We start from the raw sequence: 15,586 nt of genomic DNA on the forward strand, positions 1-15,586 counted from the left end.
AATTTTGCCTTTGGCTTCTATAATTCTTTGCCACAATATACTGTAGTACATTAGAAACTTGCTGATGAAAATACAGATGTAATTTGACAAGGAAATTTAGTACTTGAGTGTTTTTGGTTAAGTTTTGTTAGAAGGAAACTGAATCTGTTTTTGCTTTCTGTTCTGTTTTCCTATATTAGGCTGCACAATGCATTTGATCCCAGCCATCCTGTTTTTGTCCTGACACTCCTGCATGTTATTACTGCTCCACTGCATGGACTGGCCAACGCCATTGTGTTTGGATTTGACAGGGAGACATGGGGCCAGCTGAACTTAACATCTCTACAGGTAACATTTACTGATCGGTAATAACTGCTATATGTGTTTTAAAAATATGGTTCTATTAAAGAACCATGAATTTTTCTAGATGCTGATAACATAAAAGTGAAGCAAAGGTTTAGTTGGTCCTGTACTATCATGTGCATTCTGACAAAAATAATACACATTCTTTTGGTTTCACTTCCAGACTCAATTATTCCAATGCTCTCCTTGCTGGCTTTCCAGCGTCCACCCTCCATAAACTTTAACCTGTCTAAAACGCAGTTGCCAAAATCCTGTCCCACTAGCTCATTATTCCGCCTACCGTCCTTGCTGATGGACACTGACGCCCTGACCCCAACATGTCCAAATTAAAATCCTTGACTTTGTCTTCAAATCAGTCGACAGCCTCCCTACCTCTGCAGCCCCTCCAGCCTTACATCCCTTCCTGCTACCCTGACAGGCCTCCTGTGCATCCCCTGCTCCCTTTACCCCATTATTGGTAACAGTCGCCTCAACTTTACTCTTTGGAAGACCTCCCTAAACCTCTCTGCCTCTCCATTTCTTTGTCGTCCTTTAAAAACTTTCTCAAAACCCACTTTTTTGACCTAGCCACCTCGTCTAACCCTCTCCCATGGCTCAGTGTCCATTCCTTTTATTATTTCCATATGAGGTGCCTTGGGACATTTTGTACATTAAAGGCACAGGCCAGAAACTTCACCGAGGTTTCTGCTGGACTTCCAGCAAAGTTACAATGGTGGAATGGGAGCAACTCCAAAGGAAATTCCTGGCCACTATATAAATGCAAATTGTTGTTCTTACTTGTTAGAAGAATTACAACAGTGACAGTGCATTGCAGATGTTCATTGGTGATTCGCAAGGTTATATCTCATACGTATGACAGACACAAGTAGGCTATAATGGTATTTGATACGAGTGAAAACAAAATTGCAATGCTCCATCAGTGGGGTTCAATTCTGTTCATTCCCTGGCTGATGTGGGGCTACTAACAGTTTCTAATACAATGGCAGTATATTATGTCACTGGATAGTGACATTTTCAAGGCAGATGAAAAAGATAGATCCTTTCTACTGTTTTTTCCCCTCATTAGATGTTTTTGACTATAATTTAACTTATGTTGATGTTAAGGTATTATTTCATAATTTATACTCTTGTAACAAGGATGCCCATGTGATGCACAATATCAAGTCTGGATGCCAGATGCTATGTGTTGTCTTTAAAAGATTACTCCAGGATGAACCCCTTATCCCAAGATACTCACTTGAAAATTGGATCTCCTTATTTTACAGATGTATAATTTAGAAGTGAGAAACATGTTTAGGATTGTTAACCTTGGGTGTTGAGACATCAGGGTCAATTTAGCAATGATAAAAACCCTTTTTTCAGCTGCAAAGTGGGCATTACAATTCATAAAATGCCAGATCTCAACCCATTTTGCACAACATGTGCATCTCCAGAGATAAACACTGAAAACACCTACTGGAAACATCATTGGCATATTGAAGCAACACTTCAGGTGCCTGGATAGATATGGGGACATCTTACAATTCAGCTCTGCTAAAGTCTTGAAGGATTTTGGTAATTTGCTGCATGCTGCACAATTTCATCTGGCAAAAATGCATCATTATAGAAGCCCCAGAGAAGAATATCACCAGGCACAGCAAGGGGACCACCAAGAGAAGCAGAAGCAGCCTGATTGTCGACTACAAAAGCCATTTTTTAAAATATTCGTTCATGGGATGTGGGCGTCGCTGGCGAGGCCGGCATTTATTGCCCATCCCTAATTGCCCTTGAGAAGGTGGTGGTGAGCCGCCTTCTTGAACCGCTGCAGTCCGTGTGGTGAAGGTTCTCCCACAGTGCTGTTAGGAAGGGAGTTCCAGGATTTTGACCCAGTGACGATGAAGGAACGGCGATATATTTCCAAGTCGGGATGGTGTGTGACTTGGAGGGGAACGTGCAGGTGGTGTTGTTCCCATGTACCTGCTGCCCTTGTCCTTCTAGGTGGTAGAGGTCGCGGGTTTGGGAGGTGCTGTCGAAGAAGCCTTGGCGAGTTGCTGCAGTGCATCCTGTGGATGGTACACGCTGCAGCTAGTGGTGAAGGGAGTGAATGTTTAGGGTGGTGGATGGGGTGCCAATCAAACGGGCTGCTTTGTCCTGGATGGTGTCGAGCTTCTTGAGCGTTGTTGGAGCTGCACTCATCCAGGCAAGCGGAGAGTATTCCATCACACTCCTGACTTGTGCCTTGTAGATGGTGGAAAGGCTTTGGGGAGTCAGGAGGTGAGTCACTCGCTGCACAATACCCAGCCTCTGACCTGCTCTTGTAGCTACAGTATTTATATGGCTGGTCCAGTTAAGTTTCTGGTCAATGGTGACCCCCAGGATGTTGATGGTGGGGAATTCGGCGATGGTAATGCCGTTGAATGTCAAGGGGAGGTGGTTCGACTCTCTCTTGTTGGAGATGGTCATTGCCTGGCACTTTTTTGGCACGAATGTTACTTGCCACTTATGAGCCCACTGAACACTGTGCAATCATCAGCAAACATCCCCATTTCTGACCTTATGATGGAGGGAAGGTCATTGATGAAGCAGCTGAAGGTGGTTGGGCCTAGGACACTGCCCTGAGGAACTCCTGCAGCAATGCCCTGGGGCTGAGATGATTGGCCTCCAACAACCACTACCATCTTCCTTTGTGCTAGGTATGACTCCAGCCACTGGAGAGTTTTCCCCCTGATTCCCATTGACTTCAATTTTACTAGGGCTCCTTGGTGCCACACTCGGTCAAAAGCTGCCTTGATGTCAAGGGCAGTCACTCTCACCTCACCCCTGGAATTCAGCTCTTTTGTCCATGTTTGGACCAAGGCTGTAATGAGGTCTGGAGCCGAGTGGTCCTGGCGGAACCCAAACTGAGCATTGGTGAGCAGGTTATTGGAGAGTAAGTGCCGCTTGATAGCACTATCGACGACACCTTCCATCACTTTGCTGATAATGGAGAGTAGACTGATGGGGCGGTAATTGGTCGGATTGGATTTGTCCTGCTTTTTGTGGACAGGATATACCTGGGCAATTTTCCACATTGTCGGGTAGATGCCAGTATTGTAGCTGTACTGGAACACCTTGGCCAGAGGCGCAGCTAGTTCTGGAGCACAAGTCTTCATTTAACAAGCTCTCATATGGGAGACCCCTTAACTGAGAAATTAGCAGTCCTGTCTACATCTTCCCCATACCCTCCACAAATATGCCTTCACTACAGTACCTTACATTTTCCATGCAACTCAGAAACCTCCCATTCAAACCACTTGATAAAATATGTTAGCAAGATCCTTCTTTGCACTGACACCAACTTCATGCAAACCAGATTTTTAATAACCAAACATATCATGTGCACATGCCCAGTTCCTGCTTCCATGGTGCTTCCCCTTTGTGACAGTGTGCGACATATGTGCTCTTAAACCTAGTCTGGTGCTTCATCTAGGTTGTATCTCAGTGCCAAGAGTACATGAGATGGCAGTTTGCTTGAGTACGCATAAGAGACTACTGGGATAGAGGTGGTCTTCACCTTCCAGCAGCTGAAGCCTGAGATGGACTTGTTGTAGGGTGTGCCATTTCCACTACTGTATGGCAGCCTGGGTCTACGTGCTTTCTGGCAGTTATACAGGCATTTGAGGGGGCGGGGGAAGGGTTCTGATGCGTTGTGAAAGAGAAGTAATTACAAATACCATTCATGCTTAGCAGACTGCATTAATGGAAGGTCCTGGTGGCTTCTCCTACTTTGGCTGACCTGGAAAGGTCATTAAACTTTTTCAGTTCGGCTTTCAGGTGCAGAGCATTTACACTGGAGGCCACACCTTCCTATTCTCTCTTTTTGAGGTCTGAGGTGCTCACTGCTGGAGAAGACCTCCCTCCCCTGCCTCGCTTTCTCCTGGAGAATCTCCTGTAATTCTTCCACACATTGCATTTTTTTGCTACAAGCTTTCTGAGTTCCAAACTTGAGAAATCAGCAGGCCTGTCCCTTTAAAGGACTTTAAAGCCTGAGGCAGCATGCCGTTTCCTACCCACCAGTGGGTGAGTCACAGGAGCTCAGCTGCAGTATTAAAATTAGGCTGACTGCAAAAGTGCTTGAGGGGTCAGCACACTACAAGTTGTACAAGTTGGGTGGGTGCGATTCTCACACTTCTGCACTTCTGATTGGCTACTGTCCCACCACCTCATCCCCAGCCTACTACCACCAAAAGCAATGAAGCATTTGAGCTTTTGAAGGAACAGAGATGTTTTAGCACCCAGTCTTCAAAATAGCATAATGATGACATCCCTGGTTAGGCAGCCTGTCATTATGAGCTAGGAGTTTTCATTTCTAAATTGCTAAATATCTTTCATAAAAATACAGGTGTCTATCTTTGAATGAATATTTATTCATAAGTTTTTTTCCTGGAGTATTACTCCACAGCTATAACGTATTAGCTGAAATTATTTAAAATATTAAAATTGTAAAGTTACAAACTGTAGAAAAATTCAAGGGGTGGAATTTGTGTGGGGCTCTTCCACTGTAACATTAGCGGAAACCCCAGAGAAATGGCTTCCGCCGCAGAAATTTTACCCCAAATGTTTAATGGGATTGTAACTGCTATGGATGTACCTGGCTGGGTCCTCCATTGCTGAACCCTGCTAAAATTAACAGAGGTCCCTTAATTTAATTGCCACTGGTGGGCGGGGACCATCACATCTAGCCACCAAAGAGGCCATAAATTGTGGAACAACGTTGGCCCACGAGGGGGCACTAGGCTACCCACCCTGGAAAGAATTATAGATTGCCCACAGTGGCCTCCTTTGAAAGAGTGCTGCATTTAAATAATAGATCTTGGCCTGGACCTTAGGTTGTGGCCACATGTGCCCTTTGGCAGCCTGGTCTTACTGACGTCAAAGAAACACCTGGTCCTTCAGAGAGCCAAGAACGTGGGAACATGAATCCCACGTGAGTCCCAAGTCCCGCCCTCTACTGTGCCAGTGGTCTTGTAATGGTTAGACAAAGGTTCTGCTCCTCACAAAGCCCCTTTGAAATCCTGATTTAAGGCTGTAACCCAGCACATCTGGGTCCCTGCCTAATTTCTGGCTCTTCAGCACACTCCCTCCAGAGTGCTCCTAAAGGGCTGCAGATTTTCAGTTCCAACATCTTGAAAAATTTTACTGAAACTTGCTTAGTGCCACCATTTTTATCGTGATATAATTCTTATCCTGAAGGATCAGGCAACTTCCTGTTGATTTATACAAAGTGTATATAATATTTTAATGCTTTTTTTCCACTTGTTACCTACATATAGTGATTTCAATACTGTTCATTCTGTCCAGCAATGGAATATTGTAGTCCTGTTTAGCAGTCTATAGAGAAAGCCTATCTCTTGCTGTTGGACTTAACCCATGATGTGGAGATGCCGGTGATGGACTGGAGTCCAAAGTCATGCAGACCAGTGGACATAATAAGGAAAGTCGATTCCATGTCAAAGTTTGCCCTTTCCAGTTTTGGAGGAATGTGGCCAGGCTGTTAGTCCTGTACAATATTAAGAGTGGAACAGCACAATAGTTGCTATTGCTTACCCAAGACTCCATGATTATGCCAGGAACAGAGCTGCCACCGGGGATAAGGCAGAAAAGTGGAGTTGAGGTTGAAGATCAGCCACAATCTTATTGAATGACGGAGCAGGCTCGAGGGGCCGTATGGCCTACTCCTGCTTCTATTTCTTATGTTCTTATGCTACTTATTCTGCAAAAGTGAAAAAACTCCAAATAGAATATTAGCAGCAAATTTGCACAGATTGTGTTTCTTGTCCCTGTAACTCTCCTCCAAACAGTATCACCAGCTGAACTTCTATTCCTTGCATACAGAAATTCAAATGCAAAGTTTATCATCACTCACTGAACCTGGATGGTTGAAGCATGCTTTAGGCTAGAAGAAATCTGAGACTTGCCTATTGGTAGATCAGTACGATGTCTGTGCTTCCAGCAAACACAAGGGTCAAATCCTTGAGATATCTGTGCCTGTTACAGTTGGCTCCAGCTGCACCCTGCTGTTGTGCCAGTTAATAATAATGTAACAAAAAAACACACATCAACACAGTACTTAGCAGTATCCCATCAGGCTGATGATCAGATTGAACAATTTCAGCAAGCCAAAATGAAGTTGAATTTCAACATGGAAATACATCCAAAGCTTTTCATGAATCGTGTAGTTTTGATGCGTTGGGCACGATTTTAAAATGCCGGTGGGATGGCAGCGGGGTGGGGGTGGGGTGAACAGGTGCGCAGGTAACCCGAATAATAAAACCTTACTGTTCCCCATGCGATCGCAACTTCGTTCGTGGCCTTTAACCTTGTTTCCAGGTCTGCCGTCCGAAAGCCGCGCAGCGGGCAGGCTGCACACCCGCATGACCTGCTGTCAGCTGGAGTGTCTGGATTTAAAGGGCCATTACACCAATGGCTTTTGCTGAAGCAAGAAGCAAGATCACAGAATGGAACGGCAGAGGGGCAAGCCAGCTCCAAGATTCAGTGATGCCTCACTTGAGGTGCTGCTGGCCAGGGTGAGAAGGAGGAGGGAACAATTTTACCCAACTGACAGGAGGAAGCGCCCTGCCTCTGCCACCAAGAAGGCCTGACTCGAGGTGGCAGAGGAGGTCACCAGCAGAGCAACATCTCCTGCACTTGGATCCAATTGTTTCAATTACCTAACTAGGTCAGCATAAGTGAGTACACTTACTGATTCTCCTACATTCTGTGTTGCACATCCCCCTCTCCCCCCCCTCACATTCTGCACTGCCAAGACTACTCCATCACATCACTCCTCACACCCACTCAAGGCTCATCCTCAACTTACCTTCACTTCCTGAGTACTTCCTCACCTCCCCATTTGTGACCCCACCACGACCACTCACCTGAATCCTCATCCAAAGTGATGCCTCTGTCTGATGGTCACCCTCCGATGCATCTCTTTCACGGTCAGCCTCACCAGCTGACCACTTCACCATCACTCACTATCACTCACTCCCACGTCTGTACTTTCTCCGCTTGTAGAAGAGAGCGCAAAATGCATGCGAGAGGGTGAAAACTGGAGGGGGGCCACAACAAATAGTGGTCCTCACAGAGGCGGAGGAGGAGGCCCAGAAGATCAGCCGCACCGTCGAGTGCCTGTCCGTCGGGGACGCCGAGACTGGCACCCCACAAACATCTGGTGACAAAACTTTAACATTTATCACACACAACATGAATTGATGTTAAGAACGATTGGCATGTCGAACACCTCAGTATGCTCATCGCAACATTACACATCTGTCGTGATGCTTAACATTGCCCTGTTCTCTTCCAAGTCCTTCAACGACCGCAGTTACAGGAGAGGGCGATTCCTCAGAGGAGCTACCAGCCTCTGAGGGCGCACCGTCACATCTGAGTGAGCCATCCACCAGCGCAGATACTCACACCTTGGTAGGTCCTAGTAGTCAGTTAATTGCGTTGGCACCTGATGAGTTACCGCACACAAGTGAGCATGAGCAGACACTGGTAGCAGGGGCAGCTGTGGAGAGACCGCGTCGATGGACGCACTCCTCTCCAGGCTCTGCTCAGCTGGACGCAGATGCTGAACCCCAGGGGCCATCCTTTAAAAGGAGAATGATTGAGGGACAGCAGCACATTTGCAAGGTACTGGAACAGGTGCCATGCGCACTCTGCAAAATGTTGGAGTGTATGGAGGATTCCAACTCCTGCATTAGTGGAATGGTGGCACAGGTTAAGTGCAGGAATGTCTGTGATGGAGAGAATGGCAGCCTCCATTGAACTTCAAACATGGCTCACAGATGAGTCCATTCAGGCCCTGACAACGGACCATTCGGATTCAGGGTGAACAACATTCTGCCGCCTTAAACAGGCAGACAGAAATTTTACAACTGGGCTTCCAAGGCATCACACACGTCCTCCAAACTGTTGTCCAACAGGGTGCTAGGAGTGATGTGGGCCTGGTCCAGGAGAGGAATGATGGTGAAAGGGGACATAGAAGTGGAGTCGCCACTCAAAGTGCTCCCACGTCTCACCCGTTGCCCCCCTTTCATCACTACCCGCAATGCTGCCTCCTGTCCAGGTGGCCGAGTCTGCTCCTGCACAGGTGCAGGTGGAGCAGTCGTTGGCGGGGCCCTCACGGGCTCCAAAACCCAGAGGATGTAGGCCGAAAGTATCTAGGCAGTCAGGACAGGGATCTGAGCAACTGGCCACGACCTCTGCTGAAGCCACAGGGGATGCACCACGTAGAAGTAGTAGGAAGAGAAAGGCTAAGGATTTGTGATCACAAATGCTATGTACATGGGTGTTTGACAGACTGTCATGTTTTTCATTTATATTTGTTTTTTGTTAAAATCACACCAGTACTGCCACGTCATGCCCATTCTTGACTGCCTTTTGTGATAGTGCCTTTTCATGTGCTTCATCATGAACAGCGACACTTGATGCCACCCAGTGGGTGACTTTACAGTGGGTGTATGTGTAGTTGCAGGACTGTTTTGTGCGGGGGGTGGGGGGGCGCTGCTCTTTTCAGGTGGTGTGAGGACTGGATTATTCTCACTTTGTGATCTCCTTATGAGAATTGTTCAAATATTAGTGACTCCCTGGCCTCACAAGCAGCCAGGTGAGCTGCTGCTCTGCCCATGGGTTCCACCTCCTCCTGCTCCTACTACTCCTCCTCCTCAATGTTCATGGCAGATGTGGATGCTGGATGAGGGCATGGGGTCTCATCAACCGGTACCTCTCTCTGTTACATCATGTTGTGCAGGACACAACAGACGACTATAATTCGACCCACTCTCACTGGTGCGTATTGAAACGCTCCCCTAGACCGATCCAGGCACCGAAATCGCAGCTTCAGCAGTCCTATCGTATGTTCAATGACAGACCTGGTGGCAATGTGACTGTTGTTGTATTGACGCTGTGCCTTGCTGATGGGGTTCCTCAAAGGTGACATAAGCCATGTCTACAGGGGGTATCCCTGGTCTCCGAGGAGCCAGCCCTTAAGAACATAGAACATAAGAAATAGGAGCAGGAGGAGGCCAATCGGCCCCTCGAGCCTGCTCCGCCATTCAATAAGATCATGGCTGATCTGATCCCAACCACAAATCTAAAGAACACAAGAAGTAGGAGCAGGACCCGGCCACTCAGCCCCTGGGCCCTCTCCGCCACCCACAGGGCATTGACCGATCCGAGCTCAGCTTCATGTCCAATTTCCTGCCCGCTCCCCGTAACCCCTAATTCCCTTTACTTCTAGGAAACTGTCTATTTCTGTTTTAAATTTATTTCATGATGTAGCTTCCACAGCTTCCTGGGGCAGCAAATTCCACAGACCTACCACCCTCTGAGTGAAGAAGTTTCTCCTCATCTCAGTTTTGAAGGAGCAGCCCCTTATTCTAAGATTATGCCCCCTAGTTCTAGTTTCACCCATCCTTGGGAACATCCTTACCGCATCCACCCGATCAAGCCCCTTCACAATCTTATATGTTTCAATAAGATCGCCTCTCATTCTTCTGAACTCCAATGAGTAGAGTCCCAATCTACTCAACCTCTCCTCATATGTCCACCCCCTCATCCCTGGGATTAACCGAGTGAACCTTCTTTGTACTGCCTCGAGAGCAAGTATGTCTTTTCTTAAGTGTGGACACCAAAACTGTATGCAGTATTCCAGGTGCGGTCTCACCAATACCTTATATAACTGCAGCAATACCTCCCTGTTTTTATATTCTATCCCCCTAGCAATAAAAGCCAACATTCCGTTGGCTTTCTTGATCACCTGCTGCACCTGCATACTAACTTTTTGATTTTCTTGCACTAGGACCCCCAGATCCCTTTGTACTGCAGTACTTTCCTGTTTCTCGCCATTAAGATAATAACTTGCTCTCTGATTTTTCCTGCCAAAGTGCATAACCTCACATTTTCCAATATTATATTGCATCTGCCAAATCTCCGCCCACTCACCCAGCCTGTCTATATCCCCTTGCAGGTGTTTTATGTCCTCCTCACTCTCTACTTTCCCTCCCATCTTTGTATCATCTGCAAACTTTGATATGTTACACTCGGTCCCCTCCTCCAAATCGTTAATATAGATTGTGAAGAGTTGGGGACCCAGCACCGACCCCTGTGGAACACCACTGGTTACTGGTTGCCAGTCCGAGAATGAACCATTTATCCCAACTCTCTGCCTCCTGTTCGATAACCAATCCTCCACCCATGCCAGAATATTACCCCCAATCCCGTGATTTTTTATCTTAAGCAATAATCTTTTATGTGGCACCTTGTTGAATGCCTACTGGAAGTCTAAATACACTATGTCCACTGGTTCCCCTTTATCCACCCTGTACGTTATCTCCTCAAAGAACTCAAGCAAATTTGTCAGACATGACTTCCCCTTCATAAAGCCATGCTGACTTTGTCCTATTAAATTATACTTATCTAAATGTTCCGTTACTGTCTCCTTAATAATAGACTCCAAAATTTTACCCACCACTGATGTTAGGCTAACTGGCCTATAATTTCCAGCCTTCTGCCTACTACCCTTTTTAAATAACGGTGTTACATTAGCAGTTTTCCAATCTGCCGGGACCTCTCCTGAGTTCAGGGAGTTTTGGAAAACTATCACCAAAGCATCCACAATCCCTACTGCCACTTCCCTCAAGACCCTAGGATGTAAGCCATCAGGTCCAGGGGATTTATCCGCTTTGAGTCCCATTATTTTACTGAGTACCATCTCCTGAGTGATTTTAATCGTATTTAGCTCCTCCCCCCCCCCTAGAGCCCCCTGTTTGTCCAGTGTTGGGATATTCTTAGTGTCCTCTACCGTAAAGACTGAAACAAAATATTTGTTCAGCATTTTTGCCATCTCCATGTTTCCCACCATTAATTTCCCGGTCTCATCCTCTAACGGACCTACGTTTGCCTTAGCCACCCTTTTTCTTTTTATATAACTATAGAAACTCTTGCTATCTGTTTTTATATTTTTTGCTAATTTCTTTTCATAATCTAACTTCCCTTTCTTAATCAATCCTTTCGTTACTTTTTGCTGTCTTTTGAAGACTTCCCAATCTTCTATCCTCCCACTAAGTTTGGCTACCTTATATGTCCTTGTTTTTAGTCGGATACTATCCTTGATTTCTTTACTTAGCCACGGATGGCTGTCATTTCTTTTACACCCTTTTTTCCTCAGTGGAATATATTTATTTTGAAAGTTGTAAAATAACTCCTTAAATGAACACCACTGTTCATGTACCGTCTTACCCTTTAATCTATTTTCCCAGTCCACTTTAATCAATTCCGCTCTCATACCATCATAGTCTCCTTTATTCAAGCTCAGTATGCTTGTTTGAGAATCAACCTTCTCACCCTCTAATTGGATATGGAATTCAACCATGTTGTAGTCACTCATTCCAAGGGGATCCTTAACTAGGACATTATTAATTAATCCTGACTCATTACACAGGACCAGGTCCAAGGGTGCCTGCCCCCTTATAGGATCAGTTACATACTGCTCAAGAAATCCATCCCTGATGCACTCAATGAACTCTTCCTCAAGGCTGCTCTGCCCAATTTGATTTGTCCAGTTAATATGATAGTTAAAATCCCCCATAATTATAGCTGCTCCCTTATTACATGCCCCGACTATTTCCTGATTAATACTTCTTCCAGCAGAGTTGCAACTATTAGGAGGCCTATATACTACGCCCACTAGTGTTTTTTTCCCCTTATTATTCCTTATCTCTACCCAAACTGTTTCATTATCTTGATGCTCTGTCCCAATATCATTTATCTGTATTACAGTGATTCCTTCCTTTATTAACATAGCCACCCCACCTCCCCTTCCTTCCTGCCTGTCCTTCCTTATTGTTAAATACCCTGGCATATTTAATTCCCAGTCGTTGTCACCCTGCAGCCATGTTTCTGTAATGGCCACAAGATCATACCCATACGTAGTTATTTGTGCCGTTAACTCGTCCATTTTGTTACAAATGCTACGTGCATTCAGATAAAGAACTTTCAAATCTGTTTTGTGACACTTAGTTCCTGCTTTTTCCTTTTTTAACACTTTACCTATTACTCCATACCTTCTGTCCCTTCCTGTTACGCTTTCCTCTGTCTCCCTGCTCAGGTTCCCAACCCCCTGCCACTTTAGTTTAAACCCTCCCCAACAGCACCAGCAAACACTCCTCCTAGGACAGCGGTCCCGGCCCTGCCCAGGTGCAGACCGTCCGGTTTGTACTGGTCCCACCTCCCCCAGAACCGTTTCCAGTGTCCCAGGAATTTGAATCCCTCCCCCTTGCACCATTCCTCTAGCCACGTATTCATTTGAAATATCCTCCTATTTCTACTCTGACTAGCACGTGGCACTGGCAGCAATCCTGAGATTACTACCTTTGAGGTCCTATTTTTAAATTTACCTCCTAACTCCCTATATTCTGCTTTTAGGACCTCATCCCCTTTTTTACCTATATCGTTGGTGCCTATGTGCACCACGACAGCTGGCTGTTCGCCCTCCCCCTCCAAAATGTTCTGTAGCCGCTCCGAGACGTCCTTGATCCTTGCACCAGGGAGGCAACACACCATCCTGGAGTCTCGGTTGCAGCCACAGAAACGCCTGTCTATTCCCCTTACAATTGAGTCCCCTATCACTATAGCTCTTCCACTCTTTTTCCTCCCAGCCTGTGCAGCAGAGCCACCCGTGGTGCCAGGAAGTTGGCTGCTGCTGCCTTCCCCTGATAAGTCATCCCCCCCAACAGCATCCAAAGTGGCATATCTGTTTGAGAGGGGGATGGCCACAGAGGACCCCTGCCCTACCTGCCTGCACCTCTTACTCTTCCTGGTGGTCACCCATTCACTTCCTGCCTTTATACCCTTTACCTGCGGTGTGACCAACTCGCTAAACGTGCTGTCCACGAGTTTCTCTGCATCGCGGATGCTCCACAGTGAATCCACCCGCAGCTCCAGCTCAGAGATACGATCGGTCAGTAGCTGCAGGTGGACACACTTCCTGCACACATGGTCAGCAGGGACACTGGTAGTGCCCATGACTTCCCACATCTTGCAGGAGGGGCATATCACAGGTGCGAGGTCTGCTGCCATGACTTGCCTTAGCTTAGTTACCCCTTTTAAATTACGTTGAAATTAGAAAATGTTAACTATACTAGGGACCTAGGTTCACTAAAAAAAACCCACTACCTGTTAACCTTCCCTTTCTTATTACTTTACTTACAGTAAAACGGTAGAAATACTCACCTGAACCTACTCACCAATCAGCTGCCTCCCCTGTGCTGCGTCACTTTCTGACTGGTGACGTCACCTCAAACTGCCGCTCGTCTCAGAGTCTCGCTCTGGTCTCGCTCTTTGCTGCCGCTCACCGACTGAACTCTTGCTCTCTCCACACTGTTTTTATCCCCGCTCTGGTCTTGCTCTTTGCCGCCGCTCGCCGACTGAACTCTTGCTCTCTCCACACTGTTTTTATCCCCGCTCTGGTCTCGCTCACCGACTGAACTCTCGCTCTCTCCGCGCTGTTTTTATCCCCGCTCCGGTCTCGCTCTTTGCCGCCGCTCACCGACTGAACTTTCGCTCTCTCCGCGCTGTTTTTATCCCCGCTCCAGTCTCGCTCTTTGCCGCCGCTCACCGACTGAACTCTCGCTCTCTCCGCGCTGTTTATATCCCCGCTCCGGTCTCGCTCTTTGCCGCCGCTCACCGACTGAACTCTCGCTCTCTCCGTGCTGTTTTTATCCCCGCTCTGGTCTCGCTCACCGACTGAACTCTCGCTCTCTCCGCGCTGTTTATATCCCCGCTCCGGTCTCGCTCTTTGCCGCCGATCACCGACTGAACTCTCGCTCTCTCCGCGCTGTTTTTATCCCCACTCTGGTCTCGCTCTCTCCCGCCGCTCACCGACTGAACTCTCGCTCTCTCCGCGCTGTTTATATCCCCGCTCTGGTCTCGCTCTCTCCCGCCGCTCACCAGGCCCAGCCGGGAGCAGCTCGGCATGAAGGAGGTTGCAGACATCTGCGATCACTGGCAACTCACTCTCAGCCTCCGTAGACACTGCTCCTCAGAGAGGTCCAGGAAGCTGAGCCTCGGTCTGTAGACCCTCTAACGAGGTCAGTGCCTCCTGCGACGTCGGTCCCTCTGTTGTTCCCCTCTCCGCTCTTGTGCAGGTCCCTGTGGCGCACCACTATGCGGTGGAGCTGCAAGTGGCGGAAGTGCACGCCGAGCCTGACGAGGGTGGTGATGTTCCTCGTCCTCGGATGTACTGGTGAATGCAGCCATTGCACCCCCACCCCCCTCCATCCTGATAGCGTCAGTTTGAGGGGGTCCAAAAAGTTGGTAAATATGTGTAAACAGAACAATTCTGAGTATAAACCAAGAATTTTCAGTCTAAACACAAAGAACTCCCAGCTAAAAGTTTGTCTGAGAGAACTGAGTGCCCTGCAGCAATAACTCAGCTTTTATCCCCATCTGTCAAACAGGGATTTAAATGTCCAAATGGCTGCCGGTTGCAACCCGCCTAGATTCCCACGGCGTGTTTCACACAGAACGGGAAACACGCTGAGGCAGTGTTGAAATTGCTTGCCATCATTGTTAATTACATTTATGCACATTTCAAGTACTTTAAGTACTTGAATTGCTGCTTTAAATATCGTCCTGCCGGCTTTAATTGCCAGCGGGACTTCCAGGTTTGGGAACGGCTGGGTCGTGCGCGTTTTTTGGCAGGTTGGATCCGGGATTCCTTCACGCTCCAGAAAATCCTGATTTTGTTTGTCCCCAACGCACTCGGACTTTGCTTTTAAAATCGTGCCCCTTGTCACTGGCTCCATCAATTAATTAGTCTGTTATTAACCCTGACCTTGGAAGTAATCCTTTAGTTCATCTCTGTATTTCAACATTTTTATTGCATTTTTGTAATAAATCTGCTTTTATTAATTATTTTCTGGTTATTTTCCTCTAGTTGGATTACTAGCTTTCTTCATTTTATTTTCGTACAGCTTTTCAGCAGCAATAATATGGCTTGTATATTGGGAATGATAATAATACGACTCCACTCCGTGGATGTTTAACCCTTTCCCTATTAGCCAGGTCAAAAGTGCCCTGCCAATTCTTCTTCAAAATAATAAAAATCCCAAATATTCTTAGAACAGTTAAAAGGGTTGAGAGACCATTGTTGCACTAACTGTTATTCTGTGCATTTTGTTTGCTATAATAATGTATTTTTATTAAAAAGGATTTTACT

The 15,586-nt window shown here is 46.7% G+C and overlaps 1 protein-coding gene across 3 annotated transcripts in view; it reads left to right on the top strand.

Moving 5' to 3' along the window:
* The window catches only part of si:dkey-100n23.5, a 236,372-nt gene that overhangs the window by 207,537 nt on the left and 13,249 nt on the right, over window positions 1-15,586 (top strand). For all 3 annotated transcript variants that reach the window (XM_067992871.1, XM_067992872.1, XM_067992873.1), the window contains one exon: window positions 180-327. In XM_067992871.1, the coding sequence (XP_067848972.1) occupies window positions 180-327 (148 nt within the window). The remainder of the gene's footprint in view (window positions 1-179; window positions 328-15,586) is intronic.

Source organism: Heptranchias perlo, chromosome 11 (assembly GCF_035084215.1).
Source record: "Heptranchias perlo isolate sHepPer1 chromosome 11, sHepPer1.hap1, whole genome shotgun sequence".
Taxonomy (NCBI): Eukaryota; Metazoa; Chordata; class Chondrichthyes; order Hexanchiformes; family Hexanchidae; genus Heptranchias; species Heptranchias perlo.